The sequence below is a fragment of the Rhinolophus ferrumequinum genome, chromosome 15 (assembly GCF_004115265.2).
Source record: "Rhinolophus ferrumequinum isolate MPI-CBG mRhiFer1 chromosome 15, mRhiFer1_v1.p, whole genome shotgun sequence".
Classification (NCBI taxonomy): domain Eukaryota; kingdom Metazoa; phylum Chordata; class Mammalia; order Chiroptera; family Rhinolophidae; genus Rhinolophus; species Rhinolophus ferrumequinum.
In genome coordinates, this window is record NC_046298.1 from 49,925,217 (window position 1) to 49,950,074 (window position 24,858).

Consider the following 24,858-nt stretch of genomic DNA (forward strand, 5'->3'; position numbering starts at 1 on the left):
CCTTTCCAAATACTGTGACTGACCACAGAGTCACCTGCCCTGGCAGGAAATGGCATGTGGTAAATCACTGTTCTTTATAGATAGATCCTAGCATCTAAAAATAAATTGAATAGTACCTATCAGGATATGAAGTAAGAAATTCTCACTTAGGGTCGCTTCCTAAGCTGTATGTTTTTTCTGAGGGAACTGGAACCAGAGACAGCGCATTACGCCCACCTGCTTCGGGCAGTCTCATATCCCTTCTCTGTACTTCATCCAGTGGCCTTGTCTCCTGCCTTTCCCGCCATGGCCCTGTCTGCAGTCTTTGCTCCCTTGACCTCAACCTAAAAGTGAAACTCATCCAGTTAATTTTAAAGCTCCGGTCGACATGGATTCGAAGAGCAATAAGACAGTCATCATATCCCAGCTATGGGTGAATGCACTTTGTGTCTGAGTGACAGTGAAGCTCATGTGCCTATTTGGCTTTGTAGCTTTGGGGAACATCAGAAATGATACGTCTCTGTACATTTCTGTGGTCAGCACAGACTAAGTCCCACGGAAATCTGGGTACGTCCCCTTTAAGAGGCGTGAAACCCCGCGCCCTGCTCAGAGCTTCAGATACCCCCTTCACGGCGTCCCTCCGCCTTGGTGCTGAGGACAGTTCCCTGAGGCCTGTGGCGCTGAGAACTACATTACCCGGAAGGTACTGCGTCGGCGGCACTGGGCCAATGAAGGCTCAGCAGAGGCGTTTCCGTGCGAGAAGACGGCGTCTGGGCGGGTTTTCCGCTGTCTTCCTCCGGTGTCATTTTGCAAACTCGGATCTGTCCAGCGATCTGAACGTTCGGAGCGCTGGGCCCGCCTGAGGTAACCAGACCAGGACAACGCTGTGCCCACTGCTCTGGGGCGAGTCTGTCGCTCGGTGGTACCCGGGTCCCCGCCCCGTTCCTCCCACAGGTTCCGGGTGTGGTGGCTGCGCTGAAGGGTCAGATTCAGGTAAATGCTGCCTCCCCCAGGCCCTCATCCAACCCTTTCCTATTCTGTGTTAAAATTTCATAGTTTAGGGGGTGGGGGGAGGACGAAAAGGGTAAAGGGGGTCAAATATAGGGTGACGGAAGGAGACTAGACTTTGGGTGGTGAGCATACAAGGGCAGTACACATGTCGTATTATAAAGTAGTGCACCTGAAATTTATGTTATTAACCATTGTTAGCCCAATATATTTCATTAAGGAACATTTCTACGAAGAATGTAAAGTGGATCAAATATATGGTGAGAGAAGACATTGTGTGGTGAGCACACAATGAAGTGTACAGACGCCGTATTATAAAGTTTGTACACCTTAAATTTATATAATGTTATTAACCAATGTTACTCTGATACTTAAAAAAAAAAGCCACAGGCAATTAACTTCGCTATAACAATGCGTATGGTCCAATAAAAAAATTCATAGTTTTGTTCTTAATGACTGTTCTCTTAATGTAAGTCTCATATTTATTTACCGCAACCCCCTCCACCCTCAAATTTGGGTTTTCTGAATTTCGAAATAGTGAAGAAAATTGCACAAAACTTACATGTACAGCTGAATAACCAGCTCTAAAATTAATATCTGTTTACTGCCCAGGTCAAGAAATGGGATATAAATAGGACCTCAGAAACCACCAGTGCAGTCCTTCCAAAACATTATCCTAGTCCCCAGAGTGAAGCTCTTTTCTGATGTTTCAGGTAAGCATTTCCTTGCTTTTTATGGTAGTTTTACTGACTATGCGGGAATACTCAGATGAGCATAGTTTCGCCTGTTTTCAACTTTTCTATGAATGGAATCATGTTGATAAGGATTATGATGTGTATTCATTTGTAGAATCTATTCTAATTTTACCCATGTCTTTCATTTCTGTGCCGTGTTCTATGAAATGTCTTTATATGTATTTTCTTGGTGAAGGCTTTTCTTTGTTTATGTTTTTGCCTATATTTTCTCTATTTATTACACATTGCCACTGTAGCCATACCTGTCATGTGTTCTGGGGGTATTTATAAGCACCCATTTGTCTATCCTATAAAAGAAATTGTTTTCTAGAAGTGGTCAATGGTTTAAACTTTATAATGCCAAACTGTTTTCCAAAATTTTACCAATCTATACACTAGCTAGTAGTTTACGATGTTTACTAATTTCTACAGTTTTGCTAACACTTGGGGGTGTCAGCCTCACTAAGTTTTGCCAGTTGGATGGGTTTTATTTTAACTTACATTTTTAGAAAGTGTTGTTTGTTTGCATCTGGAATTCTTGTGTACGCACAAGAGTTTTTCACTCTGTTTTTGAATTGATTTTTTTTTCTCATTAACTTGTAGGATAATTTATTAACTTTTTAAACCATTTACTTATGCGTATGCTAATTTTAACAGTTATAGAAGGCTCAAAAATTTTTTCAACTATATGGCTTGTCATTTCAATTTTTATGATAAATTATGATAATTGGAGTCCTTTATTTTAATGTAGTTGGATTTATTATGTCTTTATTGCAGTGCTTTTTATTTTGAGAAATCTATACTACATATGTCACAAATGTTTTCTGTTAACTTGTAAGAGATAATTTTTGCTTTCCCAATTTAGCCTATTCAGCTGAAATTACTCTTTGTGCATCAACTGGAGGCCTAAATTTGTATTTTGCTGTTTGGATAGTCTATTGCTTCAGAACAATTTAATTAAAAGCTGCCATTTCTGATGCTCTATATCACCACTGCAGCCATAAATCAAGATCCATAGAGACATGACGCATTTCATAAGCTCTGTAGTCTCTACCATTAGCTTTTTGTTGTTGCTGTTGTTTCAGGTGTACAAAGCAGCATAATAGTTAGACATTTACACCCCTCACAAAGATACCCCCGTCCCCTCCTCAATCTGCTACTCCTCTGACATTTAATACAGTTGTTACAGTACCAGGTTAGGGAAGTTTTCTGTCATTTCTTCAAATAGGCTTTCAATCCCTTGCTTCAATCTCTTTTTCTGGTACCCCTATAATGCAAATGTTGGTGCACTTGATGTTGTGCCAGAGGTCCCTTAAACTCGCCTCACTTTTTAAAATTCTTTTTTCTTTTTGCCGTTCCAATTGTGTGTTTTCTGCTAACTTGTCTTCCAGATCGCTGGTTCAGTCCTCTGTTTCATTTAATCTGATATTGATTCCCTCTAATGTGTTCTTTATTTCAGGTATTATATTCTTTATTTTTGAGTGGTTCTTTTTTATGTTTACTCTGTCTTTGTTGAAGTTCTCACTGAGTTCATGTATTCCTCCCCTAAGTTCATCGATCATCTTTATAACCGTTGTTTTGAACTTTGTACCTGGTAGATTGTATCCATTTCATTCGTTCTTTTTCTGGATTTTGTCCTGTTTGTTCACTTGGGACATGTTTCTTTGTCTCCTCATTTTGGCTGTCTCCCTGTGTTTGCTTCTAGGTACTATGTAGATCTGCTATGTCCCTTGGTCTTAGTAGAGTGGCCTTATGTAGGAGGTGTCCTGTGAGGCCCAGTGGTGCAGTCTCCCTGGTCACCTGAGCCAGGTGCTCTAGGGGTGTGGCTTGTGTGTGCCCTGCTGTTGCAGTTGAATTTAGGTTGCTGTTGCTCCTCAGTCTGACTGACCTCCATGGAGTGAGAGTCCACTGGAGTGGGGCACTGGTGCCAGCCAAGTGAGCTCTTCACGTGTACATTTGGGGAGCTGGTTGGGTGGTGCTCTGAAGCCAACTACCAGGTGTGTTGGTTCTGGAGCCTCTTGTGAGGAACTCTGGTGCAGGCCCAGGTCAGCTGTCATTTGTGTCTGGCTTGGGGCCACCTCTTGGCATCTACAAAGTGATCTGTGGTTAATTGCCACTTGTGCTGGCCTTGGAGAGACTATGCTGTGAACCAAGGCCTACTGCCACTAGTGCCAGGCTTGGGAGCCTTTGGTGGGCACCACAATGGGTGCTGAGGTCAGCCACCACTTGTGCCAGGCTTGTGGCCACTTAGTTGAAGCTACGTTCCAGGCCAAGAATGGCAACCACTTATGTAAGGCTTGGGTCCTCTTGACGGGAGGTACAATGCAAGTTGAGACTGGTTGCCACTTGTGCTGGGCTTATCACCACTTAGCAAGAGGTACAGGGCCTCCCACAACTTGTTTGGGGTTTGTGGACTTTTGAGAGATTTTAGGAAAGTCTGTAGCATGAGGTGAAGCAGGCCGCTTGTGTGGAAGAGCTGCTGGAAGTGGCTCGGGCCAGGCCTGTGAGTTAGGTTCAGTGTGGTAAAAGGTTTTAGCCAGGTTAATGGAGAGCGAGGATTTGGTGCCTGCTCCCCATATGGGTAGTGGTACTTGCCAGTACTTCGGTCCGAGGAGGGAGCTGCTTCTCCTGCCCTCACCCTGAAGCTAGTAAATTCAGTTCCTCCCTGCACGGGCGCCCAGAGCTCGTGAGTCCATATGTGGACCCCTCAAGAGGAACACCTGGGACTCCAGCCTCTCTCCATCTCACACAGAGCCATCCACTTTGGGTTCATAGCCAGATGTTATGGTGGCCTCTTTTGCCAGCACTGGTGCCCCAGGCTGTGATCCCTCAGAGGGAACCTCTGCAGTCAAGATATCCCTCCTGATTTTTTTTTTTAATTAAAGTTAATTGGGGTGACAATTGTTAATAAAGTTACATAGACTTCAGGTGTACAATTCTGTAATACATTACCTATATCTCACAGTGTGTTCACCACCTAGAGTCAGTTCTCTTTCCATCACCATATATTAGACCCCGTTTACCCTCTTATAGAGCCCCCCGATCCCGTTACCCTCTGATAACCCCTAAAATAAAGTCTATGTCTATGAGTTTTTGTTTCTTCATTTGTTTGTCTTGTTCTTTTGTTCTTTTCAGTTTTATATACCATATATCAGTGAAAACATATGGTTCTCCACTTTTTCTGTCTGACTTATTTCACTTAGCATTATACTATCAAGATCCATCCATGTTGTCACAAATGGTCCTATATCATCTTTTCTTACCGCTGAATAGTATTCCATTGTGTATATATACCACAACTTCTTTATCCATTCATCTATCGAAGGCCATTTTGGTTGTTTCCATGTCTTGGCCACCATAAATAAAGCTGCAATGAACATTGGAGCACACATGTCTTTATGGATAAACGTTTTCAAGATTTTTTGGGTAGATACCCAGGAGAGGAATTGCTGGGTCATGTGGTAATTCTATTCATAATTTTTTGAGGAACCTCCACACTGCCTTCCATAGTGGCTGCATCAGTCTGCATTCCCACCAACAGTGTATGAGGGTTCCTTTTTCTCCACAGCCTCTCCAACACTTGTTACTATTTGTCTTGTTGATGATAGCCGTTCTGACTGGTGTGAGGTGATATATCATTGTGGTTTTTATTTGCATTTCTCTGATGATTAGTGATGTTGAGCATTATTTCATATGTCTATTTGCCATTTGTATGTCCTCTTCGGAGAAATGTCTCTTCAGGTCCTCTGCCCATGTTTTCAATTGGGTTGTTTGTTTTTTTGTTGTTGAGTTGCATGAGTTCCTTGTATATTTTGGATATTATCCCCTTACTGGAGTCGTTGTTTGCAAAAATCTCCCATTCAGTTGGTTGCCTCTTTATTTTGTCCATAGTTTCTTTTGCTGTGCAGACGCTTTTAAGTTTGATGATAGTCCAATTCATTTATTTTAGCTTTTACTTCCCTTGCCTTTGGAGTCGAATTCATAAAATGCTCTTTGAACCCAAGGTCCATAGTTTAGGACCTATATTTTCTTTTATGCAGTTTATTGTTTCAGGTCTTATGCTTAGGTCTTTGATCCATTTTGAGTTAATTTTGGTACATGGTGACAGATAGCAGTCCAGTTTCATTCTTTTGCACATGGCTTTCCAATTCTCCCAGCACCATTTCTTGAAGAGACTGTCTTTTCTCCATTGTATGTTCTTTGCTTCTTTGTCAAAGATTATCTGTCCATATTTATGTGGTTTTATTTCTGGGTTCTCAATTCTATTCCATTGGTCTGTGTGTCTGTTTTTCTGCCAATACCGTGCTGCTTTGATTATTGTTGCCCTGAAGTACAAGCTAAAGTCAGGGAGTGTGATACCTCCAGCATTGGTCTTTTTTCTTAGGATTGCTTTGGCTATTAGGGTCTTTTGTGGTTCCATACAAATTTGATGATTTTTTGTTCTATTTCTTTAAAAACTGCCATTTGGGATTTTGACGGGGATTGCATGAAATCTGTATATTGGGTAATACGGTCATTGTAACTATGTTGATTCTTCCAATCCATGAGCATGGAATGTCTTTCCATTTCTTTGTGTCTTTTTCAATTTCTTTAAAAAATGTCTTATAGTTTTCAGCATAGAGGTCTTTCACATCCTTGGTTAAGTTTATTCCTAGGTATTTTATTCTTTTTGTTGCAATTGCAAAAGAAATTGTTTTTTTTTATTTCTTTTTCTTTGATTTCATTGCTAGTATATAGGAATGCAATGGACTTTTGTACGTTGATTTTGTAGCTGGCAACTTTACTGTATTTGTTGATTGTTTCTAGTAGCTTTTTGGTGGAGTCTTTAGGGTTTTCTATGTAAGCATCATGTCATCTGCAAAGAGTGACAATTTAACTTCTTCATTCCCAATTTGGATGCCTTTTATTTCTTTCTCTTGCCTGATTGCTCTGGCGAGGACTTCCAACACTGTGTTGAAAAGCTGAGGTGATAGGGGACAGCCCTGTCGTGTTCCTGAACGTAGCGAAAAGACTTCAGTTTTTCACCGTTAATTATGAGATTAGCTGAGGGTTTGTCACATATGGCCTTTATGTTAAGGTTTTTTTCTTCTATACCTGTTTTATTTAGTGTTCTAATCGTAAATGGATGTTGTATCTTGTCAAATGCTTTTTCTCCATCAATTAATATAATCATATGATTTTTGTCCTCTATTTTGTTTATGTGGTGTATCATATTGATGGATTTCATATGTTGAACCATCCTTGTGCCCCTGGGATAAACCCCATTTGATCGTCATGAATAATGTTTTTAATGCGTTGTTGCTTTCGATTTGGTAGAATTTTGTTTAGGATTTTTGCATCTTTATTCATCAGAGATATTGATCTGTAGTTTTCTTTTTTTGTGTTATCCTTACCACGTTTTGGTTTCAGGGTAATGTTGGCCTCATAAAACAAGTTAGGGAGTATTGTCTTTTCTTCAATTTTTTTGGAAGAGTTTGAGTAGGACAGGTATTAGATCCTCTTTGAAGGTTTGGTAGAATTCACTAGTGAAGCCATCTGGTCCCGGACTTTTGCTTTTGGAAAGGTTTTGGATGACTGATTCAATTTCGTTATTGGTGATCGGTCTGTTTAGATTTTCCAGTTCTTTGTGATTCAGCCTAGGAAGGCTATATGTTTCTAAAAACCTGTCCATTTCTTCTAGGTTATTGAATTTGGTGGCATATAGTCCTTCATAGTATTCTTGGATGTACCTTTATATTTCTGTGGCATCCGTAATAACTTCCCTCTTTTATTTCTGATTTTGTTTATTAGTGTCTTTTCTCTTTTTATCTTAGTGAGTCTAGCCAAGGTTTTGTCAATTTTATTAATCTTTTCAAAGAACCAGCTCTTTGTCACATTAATTTTTTCTATTTTTATTCTCTATATCATTTAGTTCAGCTCAGATTTTTATTATTTCTTTTCTTCTGCTGAGCTTGGATTTCATTTGTTTTTCTTTTTTTAGTTCTTTAAGGTGAAACGTGAAGTTATTTATGTGGAATTTTTCTTGTTTCTTGAGATAAGCCTGTAATGATATAAATTTCCCTCTCAAAACTGCTTTCGCTGCATCCCCAAAATTTTGGTAGGATGTATTTTCATTCTCATTTGTTTCTATGTATCTTTTGATCTCTCTTCTAATTTCTTCTTTGACCCGGTCATTCTTGAAAGTATGTTGTTTAATGTCCATGTATTTGTGGTTTTTCCTGCTTTCTTTTTGATGTTGATACCCAATTTCAAAGCCTTGTGATCAGAGAATACACATGGTATGATTTCAATCTTCTTAAAGTTGCTGAGGCTAAGTTTTATGTCCCGATATATGGTCTATCCTTGAGAACGTTCCATGTACACTAGAAAAAAAATATAGTCTGATGTTTTAGGATGAAATGCTCTATAAATGTCAATTATGTCCATTTCACGTAATGTGTCATTTAGGGCTCCTATTTATTTATTTACTTTGTTTGGATGATCTATCCATAGGTGTCAATGGTGTATTTAGCTCCACTAGTATAATTGTGTTTTGGTCAATTTCTCCCTTTAGTTCTGTTAGTAGTTGCTTGGTATATTTTGGTGCTCCCTGATTGGGGGCATAAATATTGATGACTGTTATGTCTTTTTGTTGTATAGTCCCCTTTATCATAATGAAATTGTCCATCTTTGTCTTTTATTACCTTTTTTATCCTGAAGTCTGTTTCATCTGATATCAGTATGGCTAATCTGATTTTCTCTGGATACCATTGTAGCTGAGATGTATCTCTTGGAGACAGCATGTGGTTGGGTTTAGTTTTTTTGATCCAACCTGCTGCTCTGCGCCTTTTTATTGGTGATTTCAGTCCATTTACATTTAGGGTGATTATTGATATGTGAGGATTTCCTGTCATTCTATCTTTGGTTTTCTGGTAAGACTTTGTTTCCATTGTTTCTTTGTCTTTTTATTGTTGTCTATTATATCTGTGTGGTGGTATTCTATGGTTTTTCCCTCTGTTTCTTATTTTATTACATTATATATTTCAGTTCTGGATTTTTTTTTTGAGTGGTTACCATTAAGTTTTTGTAAAAAAAGCTTCATATTTAGAGTATTCCATTTTCTTCAGCATGCTTACTTTCTCCATTCCCATATTCTGGTTCAGGCCTTTACTCTCCCCCCTTTTATGTTTTGGTTGTAACAAATTATCCCTGTTTATGCTGCTCAAATAGCCTCCTTCAGTATTTCTTGTAGTGCAGGTTGTGTGTTAGAAAATTCCCTCAGCTTCACATCCTTTCTTAAGTTTATTCTTAGATATTTTATTCTTTTTGTTGGGGTTGTAAATGGAATTGTTTTCTTTTCTTTCTGATATCTTGTTGTTAATATATAAGGATACTACAGGTTTTCACGTCTGCGACTTTATTCTGGAAAGGTCTTTATTCCTCCTTCATATCTAAAGGACATCTTTGCCTCATATATTATTCTTGGCTCATAATTTCTGTCTTTCAATAGTTTGAATATTTGATTGCACTCCCTCCTGGCTTGTAGAGTTTATACTGCAAAATCTGATGATAATCTAATGGGCTTTCCTTTGTAGGTTACCATCTTCCTTTTCCTGACTGCCTTGAGTATTCTTTCTTTGTTGTTGATTTTTGACAGCTTCGATACAATGTGCCTTGGAGGCCTATTGGGGTTGAGGTAATTAGGTGTTCTATTTGCTTCTTGGATTTGAGGATCCAGTTCTTTCCACAAGCTTGGGAAGTTCTCATTGACTAGTTGTTTGAATATACTGTCTGTTCCCTTCTCTCTTTCTTCTCCTTCTTGTATGCCCATTATTTTTATGTGGCTCTTTCTGATGGAGTCAGAAAGTTTCTGTAGAGTTCTTTCATTTCTTTTAAGTCTCAAGTCTCTTTCTTCTTCCATCCGTGTCATTTCCAGATTTCTATCTTCGATGTTACTGATTCTTTCCTCCATCTGGTCAATTCTACTGCTTAAGTTGACTATTTCATTCTTCATTTCTTTTATTGAGTTCTTAATCTCCAGAAATTCTATTTGGTTCTTTTTTAAAATTTCAGTCTCTTTGGTTAGAATGTTCTTTTTGTTCTTTGATTTTGTTTCTAAGTTCATTAAACTACCTTTCTGTGTTTTCTTGCATCTCGTTGAGTTTTTTCAGAACTGCAATCTTGAATTCTCTGTCATTTAAATCACATATTTCCATATCTTTAAGTTCATTTTCTGTAAACTTTTCATTTTCTTTCTGAGCTGTCTTGTTGCCTTGGTTATTCATGGCAATCAATGATTTGTTATTTCTCTTCCTAGACATCTATAGGAGTGGGTTCTGCAACAGGTTGATGGGAAGAGTTTTTTCTTTTGTTTTCCAGTAGGTGTTGGGAGAATGTTTTATTTTCTCTCTGACTGCAGCCTTTTATTCTCTCTCAGACTGTAGTGTTAGGTTTTGTCTGCACTACTCCGGCTTCTTACACAATGGCGGGGATTCCCTGGAAGGCAGGCTTCTCCTCTGTGAACTGTTCGTCTGGGTCATAGGGCGCCACCTCTGTGGGGGGATCTGGAGAGCTTTTGAAGTTCCAAATCTCTTCCTGTACCAGATTCAGAGCCCGTGTGTTTCAGCAGTTCTGTTTACTCCTGCAGGGATCTGCCCAGATAGTTGGGGACAGGGGCGGGGTGAGTTGTGAGAGGTGGCCCAGAGCAATGGCGGCGACCACCACCACAGCCGGTCCTGCTTCCACAGCTCCCTCCCCTTTGCCGGAACTAGTTGGGCTGCGAGTCGTGTCTGCGGACCACAGTTCTCAGAACTGCAAATATTCTGTTCTTTTGATCTGACACTGCTACTGTTCTGCTTCTAGCACCGGCCAGGTGGGGGTGGGGCGAGCTCTGGGAGGGTAGGGGGGGTGTGGCTAGTCTAAGTGCCTAAGGCTTCCGTTCTCAGCAGCAGTGAGGTCTTAAACCACCATTTTCAGCCTTCTTTTCTCAGTCTTTTCTCCGAGGTCTCTGCCGTGAGCGTTGGGTTCAGCCGTGTTATATGCTGTCCCCTCAGCCCTGTGGGCCATAAGCGGAGCCCTAGCAATCCAAGTTCTTCCCTCTCCCGCAGCTGCGGTAGCTCCGGGATGCAACGAGCTCCGAGCACTGAGCTCGGTCTGGGTCCTGCTCCTGCACGCCCCGTCGCCGCACTTCTCCCTTCCCTCCTCCCCAGCTCACGCAATTCGCCCACCTTTAGGTGAATTCAGTAGTGGGCCTCTTTGTCTTGCCTGTCTGCTGTGCAGGGAGTCCTTTGTGGAGTTATTGTTGTTCGATTTGTTGTAAATTCTAGGGGAGATTTCAAGAGGCTTACCTCACGCCGCCATTTTTATGAATGTTTCACATCCTTTCTTAAGTTTATTCCTAGGTATTTTATTCTTTTTGTTGGGGTTGTAAATGGAATTGTTTTCTTTTCTTTCAGATATCTTGTTGTTAGTATATAGGGATACTACAGGTTTTCGTGTCTGCGATTTTGCTGTATTTGTTTATTCTTTCTTCTAGTTTATTAGTAGAGTCTTTAGGGTTTCCTATATAAAAAGTCATGTTTTCTGCAAATAATTTAGTCATTCCTTTCTCTTGCCTGATTGCCGTGGCTAGGACTTCCAGCGATATGTTGAATGACAGTGGTGAGAGTGGGCATCCTTGTCTTGTTCCTGATCTTAGAGGAAAGCTTTTAGTTTTTCACCATTGAGTCTGATATCAGCTGAGGGTTTGTCATATGGCCTTTACTATGTTGAGGTACTTTCTTTCTCTATGCATTGAATTGAATGTTTTGATGCATCTTGTCAAATGCTTTTCTGCAGCTATTGATATGATCATATGATTTTTATCCTTTATTTTGTTAATGAGGGGTATCACATCAACTGACTTGCATATGTTGAACCACGCTTGCACCCCTGGAATGACCGCCAGCAATGGCATCACCAATGGGTTGTTTACAACTTCCTAGCCAGCTCTAGGGGCTCTGACATGATGGGGAGGGAGGAAAGGACAGGGAGGTACAGTGCAGCCCAACTTCTCTTCCCCTCCTGTGTTTGCTAGAGCCATGGTGGCCAGTGAACTGCATCTGCAGCCACCATTGGTCCAATGAGTCCCCCTTCTCTTCTGGCTGATTGGGGGTTCTGCCACACTACACTAGGTTTGTGAATGCTACTACTAAGCACAGCAACTATGACCCCTATGGAGGGGCTTGGCACTTGGTTTCATGGCACAAGTCCATAAACATTTTCTCCTCTCTTTTACATGCTTTATTTTTCTTTTCACCTAAAATACTAAGTGTTTCAATCACTCATCTTTGTTTTTTTGTCTGTGGCCATGATGAAAGTGAAAGTAACAAAGCTCTGATCCTCCCTTAGGTCCCGCTTTCAGCAGAAGCACTTATGGACCCTCCACAGGTGCATATCAGGTGTCCTGGAACTCGTTTGCTGCATCTCTTCCTGCCGTTGGTGTCTGGCAACCCCAGAGCAATCCTAAACCCAGGTTTCTAAGTCCAGGCCAGAGATTAAGACATTCCCATTTTGGCACACAATTGCATGAGGTGTGAAACATTGGCTGAGGTACAAGGTTCAGTTTATACATGTGTTTAGAGATGAGACTGAGATGGGAGTGTTTGTGATAAGTAACTGTAAGGTCTCTCTATGTCTGGTGGGCATATGTCCTGCCTACAAAGGCAGCATGAGAGTGATGGCAGCCATGGACTTGTTGGAGCAGAGGAGAAAAGTAGTCTTAACAGGCTACCCCTGGGTGAAGAGCACAGAATACACTGGGGTAGACAGGAGGAATAGTTGTCATTTGGATTTGTTTTTTAAGTTGGCCTGATCCCATTTTATAATGTTGAGGGTGACAGAGAAGTCACAGATCACTGGGAGGATGCAAAGTGCCTTCAACTAAGGTGACAAAGTTAGTGGTAGCAGTACTTTTCAGTGAGAATGTTAGGAATTAGTTCTTGGCTATGTTGAATCTCAGATGTTCCAGACACTCCCAAGTACAGGTGACGAGTCCACAGCTGGACATGAGAACCCAGAGTGCTGGGCAGGGCCTCAGGATGGAGACACACAAAATGTACCATCCAAGTCATGGTGCCACTGTCATTAGAGAACAAAGGAGGACAGTCATTTGCTTAAGGAACTGATGAGGGTGAGGGTGTTAGGTGTCACAAAGACAGACAAGGAAGACTAGAAGTCATCAGTGGGAAGGTGTTGGGATGGGAAGTCTAGCAGGTGGCCCAGGTTTTCATGGGGAAGTGGAGATGATAGTGAAGTCGGGCTGGTGCTTCTAATTCCTATGCTCCAGTGGGTTGTGTGGTGGGTCTTGTTGTTAGAATGTCAGATGAGCTTACCTCAGGCGTGTCATGTGGGTACAGATTTGAATGGGTGTTAATGTGCCCAAAGATTGTAACTGCTGAAGAGACATGAGGAGGCTGTGTGGTTCTGCACATTGCACATGGTTCCACGTGACTAAGGTTGAAGCTGGAGGTTTGGCATAAAATGGGACCCTGTTGCATTTGCTAAGCACTTTCTGGATGTCATGTCCAGAAGGGTATGTGAGGAGGCCAGAGAACTGCTAAATTTGTAGGTCAGGTTCATGATGGCAGTCCAGCACGTGACGGACATGTGGGAAAGAAATGTGAACTACCTGCCCCAGGGCTGTGGTACTGGGAGCTGAAGAAAGAAGGGTGGGCCCAATTTTGATCGTGTCCAGAAGGCATGATTCTAGGGCCTCTGAGCCTGTTGTCTTGCAGGAGAGGGATGGGGGGCCCTGTGTCTCAGGCCCAGAGCTTGGAGAGCATCTGTCTGGCTACCTTTTGCTGCAGGTTGGACCCAGTGATTAAGAGATGAATGTGAGTAGATATGGGTTCCTGGGGCAAGAGGCTGCTTTTGGACACAATTGTCCCCATCATCACAGAGCTCTGTGACCTTTGAGGACGTGGCCGTGTACTTCTCCCAGGAGGAGTGGAGACTTCTGGACGAGGCTCAGAGACTCCTGTACCACGATGTGATGCTGGAGGTCTTTGCACTTGTTGTGTCGTTGGGTAAGGCCCTCACACCCATGCCCTGGCTGCTCTCTGCCCCTCCCATTTTTCCCAAGGGACAGCTGTGTTGTTTTCACAGTTGGACAACCTCCGGCTTCCCTACCTTAGCTACTAAGGCTCCTCATGTTTACTGCCTCCTGTCAGAAATAGACCTGGCACCAGCTGCCCTGAAGCTTTTCCAGTGAAGGCTTGTGTCAAGATACTTGGGGTTGGCCCTGTACATCCCAGCTACTTTGGCCACTCCCTGGCTCCCTGCTACCTCTGCGCTCCAGGTTCTGCCCCCTTTTCGCTGACATTCTCTGGTTCCTGAGTGTACCAGGATTGGGAATTGCAAGGACCCAACATGGCACTGTTTAACTGGAGCTGAGAGGAGAACCCTGGGAATATGACCAAATCCAGGCACAGCAAGGGGTGCTCAAAGTGTACCTCAACCTGGTGGTTGGCACCAGGGGGAGGATGCGATAGGCCTGGGTTCAGGTCATATCAGAAACATACTCGGCACAGCAACTACCTCGTTTCTGTATCTTTCCTCTCCATTCTTGACACTTGGCTCTCCTGTCATTTTTACTCTGACTTCTGACTCAGGATTATCCCTCACCTCTCTCATTCCCTCCCCTCACTGTCCTACCCTTAATGTGTCACCTTAGGGTCTGCACCTCTCCTTAAAATAGCCCTTGAGCACCAGCTACTCAGTGTCAGTCAGACTTTCCTGGGCCTGGACACAGCACCCACACACCACCCACGTGTACGTAGTAATATTGGCCCTGGTGAAAACCGTTCCCAGAGGCATGAGTTATGGACCTGTCTCCTTGTGTCTTTTGCCTGGTGAGTGCCCCCATTCTATGACATTTAGAGGTCCAGTATTGCACAGAGCCCTTCTTCAGCCTGCCCCCAGCTCCCTTGTTCTGGAAATCCCATGGATTTCCACCTTGGTTGTTGGACACATTTTGTGTGTTGGTTGTGATGGGGCTGCCACCTCCTAACCCAGTTTACATGAAGTTGAGGGGCATTTCTCTGCTTTGAGGTATTGGTTTTGGAGTTGGATTGTTCTGGGCCACTGCTGACCCCACCTGTCCTGTTTTCAGGTGGTTGGCATGAAGCAGAGGATGAAGAGGCACCTGAGCAGAATGTTTCTAAAGAAGTGTCACAGGGAAATACTGCACAGGCCTATCCCTGCTGGGAGGTGTGTGGCCTGGCCTTGGAAAGTGATTTGCATCTAGCTGCTGACCTGGGAGAATTCCCGGGGCAGAAACTGTCTGGGGCATGTGGGAAACGACACCAGCTCCGGAAGCAGCACAGAAGAGGGAAACTCTTTAGCGGGAACACATACCAGGCCTCCTGTTTGAGGAGCCGCGTAGTCCACACATCAGAGAAGCCTTCCATGTGCTGGGAGGCTGGGAAGGCCTTCCCCGTTGCCCTGGGCAAGCCCCCAAAGGCCAGCACATGTGTGGAAACCTTTCACAGTGGACAGAGGAACTACAAGTGCAGTGACTGTGGCAAGGCCTTCTGCCGCAAATACAGACTGGCTCAGCACCAGCGGGTGCACACAGGAGAGAGACCATACGAGTGCAGCGAGTGTGGGAAAGCCTTCAGCTACAAACACATCCTTGTCCAGCACCAGCGCACCCACACAGGAGAGAAGCCGTACACATGTGGCGAATGTGGCAAGGCCTTCAGCAACAAACCCACACTTGTTCGACACCAGCGAATTCACACTGGAGAGAGGCCTTATCAGTGCAGCGTGTGTGGGAAATTCTTTAGTCAAAGCTCCAGCCTTAGTGAACATCAGAGAATTCACAGTGGGTCACGGCCTTACAAATGCAGTGACTGTGGGAAATTCTTTACCTCTAACTCCAACCTCGTTAAACACCAGAGAGTCCACACGGGAACAAGGCCTTATGAGTGCAGTGAATGTGGGAAGTTTTTCAACCAAAGCCCCAGCCTCATTAAACACCTGCGAATTCACACTGGAGAGAGGCCTTACGAGTGCAGTGAGTGTGGGAAACTCTTTAGCCAAAGCTCTACCCTCATTAAGCACCATAGAGTCCACACAGGAGCCAGGCCTTATAAATGCAGTGACTGTGGGAGACTTTTTAGCCAAAGCTTTGGCCTCACTCAACACCAGAGAGTTCACACAGGCAAACGACCCTTCGAGTGCAGTGACTGTGGGGAATTCTTTAGCCAGAGCAGCCAACTCACTCAGCACCGCAGATGCAGGCCTCACGAGTGTAGCAAGTGTGGGGGAGTCCTGAATCAGGGCTCTGCTGTGCTGGAACCCCAGAAGCTTCACAGCCCAGCTGGGCCTCAAGAATGAAGCAAGTGTGGGAAAACTTGCAGCTGAAGGCCTCACCTCAGTCGACATGAGAAAGTTCACAGTGGGAAAAGGCCTCACAATGAGCTGTCCCTCTAATACATACAAGAGAACGTTTGTCAGGGTGTCATCAGCTTGAAGTTGAATGCTCTGTCTGGACATCCAAGTGTGGACACAGCCTATGAGTGCCAGTTTAGAGGAAGTTCTTAAGGAGCTGTTATCCTTTCTAAGCTGCCCAGGCCCTTGCCACATTTATGTCCCTGACCCCACATGGTGCATCAGTCACCTCAGTGTGATCAGGGTAGGTGACCTCTGCTGTCCCATCCCCAGAGCCTCTGGGCAGTGTCCTGTCTCCCGTCTAACTGGGACATGGGCCGAACAAGGTCTGACCAAGCAGATGCTGGGGGCTTGCAGAGGTTCGTATATGTGATGGATTTTATTAGCTTCCAAGTCACCCTGCCTCAGTTTGCTCTGGCCTGTGTCATGACTAAGAAAAGTTAAGCCCTCTTTCATCTTGGGGGTTTCTTTCACTCGTGTAGTTAGGTTGAGAGGGAATTGAACTCTTCCAGGATGAAGAGGTGAACAGCTTCTGTGGATGCCCCAAATTCTCTCTGCCTCAGTGGGCAGAGTATCAGAGCAAGGAATATTTTTGCTCCGCTCTTTGCCTGGGACAGACTACAGGGCCCTGTGAGCTGTAGATTAGGGTTTTTTCTTCAATGTGTCTGAGCCCAGTGCAAAGTCAGGGACGTGCACCGCACATGGGGATCTGCTCCGTTTCCCCCACTTGGGGCCAGAACACATCTTCAGTGTCAGCATTGGGCACCCCTGGGGAAGCACAGGGGCTGACAGTTGGTTTGTTCCAGACTGGATGATAGATGGCAGTCAGCCCAGGCTTTTCCACCCAGTGAAATCAACAGGCAGGGAGCAAAAGCAGGGTGCTTACACCCTTCTCAAATTAGGGTTCGACGAAAAATGATCATCAGCTGGCCCCCACCCTCCACAATCCTTGATGTCAGGATTTTTTTGTGGGCCCCTGAGAAGAGGACAAACGTGAGGGATCACCCGTGTTTTGGAGCAGCATACATAATTCCTTTTTACACCGGTGATTGTCATGCCCCAATTTTGTAAAATTTTTACCCTCGGCATCAGGTAGGTGGGAACCATACTTAGTGAATTAACAGGGAGTGAGAGACAGGAGAAAATGACAGGGAATGTTCCATTTCCAAAGTTGCACCCACAAATGTTCCATAGGATGTTTAAGAGGTTTTTGCAGACATTGTGAGGACTTATGAAAAGCTCCATAGCATCTCCAGGCCAGCTGCACCTGCGTAGTGGGGGAAATGAGAATGATAATCCCACCCTGGAAGTCCCGGCAAAAGACATCTTTTATTCCTACTGGAGCAGAGCTCCATGGTTGAGAGGCTACATGGAGTTAACTGCCAAATTCCTATTTCCCCAAAAGGGGATTCAGATTTTGCTGTGAACCCATTTATTACAGCTTTTTATTGGGTTATAAGAAAACAAGATATTTAAAACGTATAGTTTTGGTAAGTATTAGCACGTGAAAACCATGAAACATCAAACCCTCAACCGTTCATATTTATGTTGTGACCTCTGTCCCTGTATTCCCAGGTTTGGAATTGTGAATGTGTTTGCTCATATTTGTCTGTTTCTTCATGATATAGATGTGAATAACTATTTATTTATTTTTATTAATGAAATATATTGTACTGTTTACATATACTACCATTTCATGTAATTCTTAATGGATGAATGGGATTGAGTGGTTTGTTTGCAGTTTCACAAATAAGCTTATTAAACTCACCATGAACGTGTATTCCTTACAGTATTTCTTTCACACGTGGCAGTGCAATCCTGAGTCACAGGGAGATGAAATGTTTATGTGCTAAACTTTCTAAAATTGCTGTAGTCTTTTGAATTCCTGCCACTACACACTTTTTTTAAAAATTTATTTATTTATTTTTAATTTATCGGGGTGACAATTGTTAGTAAAATTACATAGATTTCAGGTGTACAATTCTGTATCACATCATCTATAAATTACATTGTGTGTTCACCACCCAGTCAGTTCTCCTTCCATCACCATATATTTGATCCCCCTTACCTTCATCTCCCACCCCCCAACCCCCTTACCCTCTGGTAACCACTAAACTATTGTCTGTATCTATGAGTTTTTTTTTTTGTTGTTTGTTTGTTTGTTTTTATTTAGACGTTTATCATTTATATCCCTCACACTGTGGACCCCCCCCGCCCCCATCTACTATCTCTCTGACATCGCACCAAGCCATCCCATTTCCACTATCTCCACTCCCAATGCTGTACTATCCCTATTGTAAATGTATACATACCTATATATACATACATATATATATATATATATATATGTATATATATGTATAATATTATAGTTGGCATTCATTATTGTTCAGCTTCAGGTGTACAGTGCAATGATCAGGCATCTACATCTTCCCTGAGATGGTCTCCCTAATGGGACACGTGTCTGTCGGATACACTACAAAATCTTTACAACATTATTGATTATGTTCCCCAGATTAATTTTCAAAACCCCGTGGCCAGCTTGTGGTTACTGATTGTTTTCTAATCCCCTCACCTTCCAGTTTACCCCCACCCCCCCCGCCCATCTAGCAACCCTCAGTTTTTCCTCTTTGTCTCCAAAACTGTTTCTGATTAGTTCATTCACTTAGTCTTTTCTTTAGATTCCGCGTATAAGTGAGATCATATGATACTTATCTTTCTCTGTCTGACTTATTTCACTTAACATAATGTTCTCTAGGTCCATCCATGTTGTTGCAAATGGTAAGATTTCTTTCTTCTTTATGGCTGCGTAATACTCCATTGTATAAATGTACCACAGTTTCTTAATCCAGTCATCTACCGATGGGCATTTCGGTTGTTTCCATGTCTTGGCTATTGTGTATAGTGCTGCAATAAACATAGGAGTGCATAAAGATTTTTGAATTGGAGTTTTGGATTTCTCCGGATAGATACCTAGGAGTGGAATTACTGGATCATAGGGTAGTTCCATTTTCAGATTTTTGACATACCTCCATACTGTTTTCCATAGTGGCTGCACCAATCTGCAATCCCACCAACAGTGCACAAGGGTTCCCTTCTCTCCACATCTGCGCCAGCACTTGTTGTTTGTTGATTTATTGATGATAGCCATTTTGACTGGGGTGAGGTGGTATCTCATTGTGGTTTTTATTTGCATTTCTCTGATGGTTAGTGAGGTTGAGCATTTCTTCATATGTCTGTTTGACATCTGTATGTCCTTTTTAGCAAAATGTCTCTTCAAGTCTTCTGCCCATTTTTTAATTGGGTCGTTTGTTTTTTTGGAGTTGAGTGAGTTTTCTATAGATTTGTGATATTAATCCCTTATCAGATATATCATTGGCAAATATCTTTTCCCATTCAGTAGGATCCCTTTTTGTTTTATTGATGGTTTCCTTTGCTGTGAAAAAACTTTTTAGTTTGATATATTCCCACATGTTTATTTTTTCTCTTACTTCCCTCGCGCAAGGGGATATATCAGTAAAAATCTTACTCTGGGTAATGTCTGTGAAGTTTCTTCCTATATTTTCTTCTAGGTATTTTATGGTTTCAGATCTTACATTTAAGTCTTTAAGCCATTTTGAATTTATTTTTGTATATGGTGTAAGGAGGTGGTCCAGCTTCATTTTTTTGCATGTGTCTGTCCAGGTTTCCCAGCACCATTTATTGAATAGACTGTCTTTACCCCATCGTACATACTTGCTTCCATTGTCGTAGATTAAATGGCCATATAGGCATGGATTTATTTCTGGACTCTCTATTCTGTTCCATTGATCTATGTGTCTGTTTTTATGCCAGTACCATGCTGTTTTGATTACTGTAGCCTTATAGTATAATTTGAAGTCAGGTATTGTTATACCTCCCACTTTGTTCTTATTTCTCAAGATTGCTGAGGCTATGTGGGGTCTTTTATGGTCCCATATAAATTTTAGGATTATATGTTCTATTTCTGTGAAAAACGTCGTTGGTCGTTTGATAGGAATTGCGTTGAATATGTATATTGCCTTAGGCAGTATGGACATTTTAACTATATTAATTCTTCCTATCCATGAACATGATATGTGTTTCCATCTATTTATATCTTCTTTCATTCCTTTCTTCAGTGTCTTATAATTTTCTGAGTACAGATCTTTTACTTCTTTGGTTAAATTTGTTCCCAGGTATTTTATAGTCATTGGAGCAATTGTAAATGGGATTGTTTTTTTAATTTCTCCTTCTGATGTTTTATTATTGGTATATACAAATGCAACTGATTTCTGAATATTAATTTTGTATCCTGCTACTTTACTAAATTCATCTATCAGCTCTAATAGCTTCTTGGTGGAGTCTTTAGGGTTCTCTATATATAGTATCATATCATCTGCATATAATGACAATTTTACTTCCTCCTTACTGATTTGGATGCCTTTTATTTCTTTTTCTTGTCTGATTGCTGTGGCTAGAACTTCCAGCACTATGTTGAATAGAAGCGGAGATAGTGGGCAACCTTGCCTTGTTCCTGATCTTAGGGGGGAATGGTTTTAGCTTTTCCCCGTTGAGTATGATGTTAGCTGTGGGTTTGTCATATATGGCCTTTATTATGTTGAGATATGATCCCACTATTCCCACTTTCTTAAGGGTTTTTATCATAAATGGCTGTTGGATTTTATCAAATGCTTTTTCTGCATCTATTGATATGATCATGTGATTTTTATTTTTCATTTTGTTAATGTGGTGTATCACATTAATTGATTTTTGGATGTCGAACCACACTTGCATACCAGGGATGAATCCCACTTGATCATGGTGTATGATCTTTTTAATGTATTGCTGAATTCTGTTCGCTAATATTTTGTTGAGGATTTTTGCATCTATGTTCACTGGAGATATCGGCCTGTAGTTTTCTTTTTTTGTGGTGTCTTTGTCTGATTTTGGGATCAGGGTGATAGTGGCTTTGTAAAAAGTGTTTGGGAGTCTTCCCTCCTTCTGGATTTTTTGGAAGAGCTTGAGGAAAATAGGTGATAATTCTTTTTTGAACGTTTTGTAAAATTCACCTGTAAAGCCATCTGGTCCAGGGCTTTTGTTTGTTGGGAGCTTGTTGATTACTGATTGAATTTCCCTGGTGGTAATCAGTCTATTCAGTTTTTCTGTTTCTTCTTGAGTTAGCCTTGAAAGGTTGTACGCCTCTGGAAAATTGTCCATTTCTTCCAGATTGTCAAATTTGTTGGCATATAGTTGCTCATAGTAATTTCTTAAAACTTTTTGTATTTCTGTGGTGTCTGTTGTCACTTCTCCTCTTTCATTTCTGATTTTATTAATTTGGGTCCTCTCTTTTTTTTAATGAGTCTGGCTAAAGGTTTGTCAATTTTGCTTATCTTCTCTAAGAACCAACTCTTGGATTCATTGATCTTTTGTATTGTTTTTCTGGTTTCTATTTCATTTATTTCTGCTCTGATCTTTATTATCTCCTTCCTTGTGCTCCCTTTGGGCTTATTTTGCTGTTCTTTTTCCAGATCCCTTAAGTGTGACGATAAACTGTTGATTAGTGATGTTTCTTGTTTCTTTAGGTAGGCCTGCAATGCTATGAATTTCCCTCTTAGGACTGCTTTCGCGGCATCCCATAGATTTTGGGTCGTCGTGTTTTCATTTTCGTTTGTCTCGAGATATCTTTTGATTTCTTCCTTGATCTTCTGCTTGACCCATTCATTATTTAGTATAAGTGATTCAACCTCCATGAATTGGTGTGTCTTCCAGTTTTTTTTCCTGTAGTTCATTTCTAATTTCATAGCATTGTGATCAGAGAAGACAATTGGTATGATTTCAATTTTCTTAAATTTATCAAGACTTGTTTTGTGGCCTAACATATGGTCTATCTTGGAAAATGTTCCATGTGCGCTTGAGAAAAACGTGTATTTTGCAGCATTGGGGTGAAATGCTCTGAAAATATCAATTAAATCCAAGTGGTCCAATGTATAATTTAAGGCTGTTGTTTCCATATTGATTTTCTGTCTGGAAGACCTGTCCCTTGTTGTCAGAGGTGTGTTGAAGTCCCCTACTATGATAGTGTTACTGTTGATCTCTGTCTTTATGTCAGTCAGTACCTGTTTTATATATTTAGGTGCTCCTATGTTGGGTGCATAGATGTTTACTAGGGTTATGTCCTCTTGTCGGATCGATCCCTTTATTATTATATAGTGCCCATCTTTATCTTTTAATATGTTCTTCATTTTAAAGTCTATTTTATCAGATATAAGTATTGCAACTCCAGCTTTTTTCTCATTTCCATTTGCATGAAACATCTTACTCCAACCCTTCACCTTCAGGCTGTGTGTGTCTTTTGTTCTGAGGTGAGTCTCTTGTATACAGCATATACAAGGGTCTTGCTTTCTTATCCACTCAGCCACCCTATGTCTCTTGATTGGAGCATTTAATCCGTTTACATTGAAAGTGATTGATAGGTACATAGTTATTGCCATTTTTAAATTTGTAGTTAGGTTGTTTTGATCTTTCTTCTATTTACAGAAGTCCTTTTAGTATTTTTTGCAATGCTGGCTTGGTGGTAATAAATTTCTTTAGCTTATTTTTTTCTGGAAAGTTCTTTATCTCTCCATCAACTTTAAATGATAGCCTTGCTGGATAAAGCAATCTAGGTTGTAGGCCTTTGTTTTCCATCACTTTGAGTATCTCCTGCCACTCCCTCCTGGCCTTCAATGTTTCTGTAGAAAAGTCATTTGATAGTCTTATGGGAGTTCCCTTGTATGTAACCCTCTGTCTTTCTCTTGCTGCTTTTAGTATTCTCTCTTTGTCTTTAAGCTTTGCCATTTTAACTATAATGTGTCTTGGTGTGGACCTGTTTGGGTTTATCCTGGTTGGAACTCTCAGCACTTCCTGGGCTTGTATGTTGGTTTCCTTCATCAGGTTGGGGAAGTTTTCGGACATTATTACTTCAAATATGTTCTCAATCCCTTGCTTCCTCTCTTCACCTTCTGGTATTCCTATGATGCGCATGTTGTTGTGCTTGATGTTATCCCAGAGGTCTCTTAAGCCATCCTCATTGTTTTTTATTCTTTTTTCTTTCTGTTGTTCCGTTTGGGTGATCTCTGCTACCTTGTCTTCTAAGTCACTGATTCGATCCTCTGCTTCATCTAACCTGCTGGTAATTCCTTCAAGTGAGTTCTTAATTTTGGGAATTGTGTTCTTTAGTTCTAACTGGTTATTCGTTATGATTTCTACATCCTTCTTTATGTCTTCTCTAAGCTCCTTAAACATTCTTATCACCAGTGTTCTGAACTCTGTCTCTGAAAGGTTGGTTACCTCTGCTTCATTTGGTTCCAGTTGTGGAGGTTTCTTCTGTTCTTTTATTTGGGACGTGTATCTTTGTTTCCCCATTCTGGCTGACTCTCTGTGTTTGCTTTGATGTGTTAGGTAGATCCCCTAGAGTTCTTAGTTCTTGCTAGGTTATCTTATGTAGTATGTGTCCTTTATATTTGACTTGCACTACTTCGTTCTTCTCCTCTGCGTGTGCTCCAAAGGTGATTCTTGTTTTGTGTATATTGTCCTGTTCAAGAAGATCTTTAATTGCTTTTTGCTTGTGAGTAGGTGAGGTTAACTCCTAGGCTGACTCGTTGTGAGACTTGGCTCTGCCCACTGCAGGGCATTCTGCTGTGTGAGGGTTGACTACTTAAATGTGGTTTGGCCTCTATGGGCTCTTGTGCCTGCAGAGAATTCCCTCTGGGTGTGTGACTTGTAGGTCAAACCTAGTGGTACTCTGGTTTGGTCTGGAGTTGGCCTCTGGATATGTTGTATCTTGTGCATCTTAAGCTGGGTCCTGGTAGGGCAATTTCAGAACAAAGCAAATCACCAAGCACAACAACAACAACAACAACAAAGAAAAAAATCAAATACATTGAAATGTAAAAACACCCAATAACCTCCACTCGACACAGGTAAAGATATCAAAGATATAAAGACAAAACACAACAAAACAAAACAAAGCAAAACAAAGCAAAACAAAAAGCAGCGCCAGTCTTGGCTTAAGCCCACCAAGTAGTGTCCAGGTTGTCCTCTGCTGTACCAAAGAGCCCCCTGCTTATTGCGCAGGCAGAGCCGGTCACCTGGTGCCCTGAGTGACTTTGGGACTGTAGAATTAAATGCGTGGGCCTGAGGGGTCTGGATGATAGCTTTTACAAAGTCAGTGCAGTTTCTGCCCTTGCCTGCACATATGCACACTGAGAGTAGCACCACCAGCCCCGTGTCCAGTACTCCTGAGTCTTAGGGCACTTCTTCAGTATGTGTGTGTGTATGGGGGGGGTGTGGGCGGGAGATTTCTGAGCTGCTAAAAGCCCAGAGCTGCGTCTGCCTTACTGCTGATCCCTGGGAGTGTCTCGGCAGTAGCACTTACCCCACCCTAGGCAGGCCAGAAAGGGTGGGGGCTGGGGGTGGAGGAGTCTCTTCTCTCCTAGCCCAGCCAAAATCACACTCTTCCCAGCCTCTTCTCTGGGTCAGGGCTGCCTGTCAGGCTTCCCAGAGCCTGAGCACTACTACGGCTCCTCTGTAATCTGACACTACTCCTCAGTTTAGGGGCCAGTTTAAGTCTCTGGAAGGGCAGGGGTAGGATTGGAAGAGCGGCGGGGAGAGGCCCAGGTATGGAGTCTGTGTTCTTTGTCCGCCCTAAGGCCCACTAGCCGCCCTCCCGGCGGGAGAGATCAGC

General features: G+C 42.1%; 1 protein-coding gene across 1 annotated transcript in view; it reads left to right on the plus strand.

The window, feature by feature from the left end:
* The window catches only part of LOC117035449 (zinc finger protein 17-like), a 32,799-nt gene extending 14,649 nt beyond the window's left edge, over positions 1-18,150 (plus strand). Inside the window, 4 exon segments of the mRNA XM_033129309.1 lie at positions 590-818; positions 934-972; positions 13,582-13,765; positions 14,851-18,150. Coding sequence (XP_032985200.1) covers positions 590-818; positions 934-972; positions 13,582-13,765; positions 14,851-16,175 — 1,777 coding nt within the window. The 3' untranslated portion in view covers positions 16,176-18,150.
* The last annotated feature ends 6,708 nt before the right edge of the window (positions 18,151-24,858 follow it).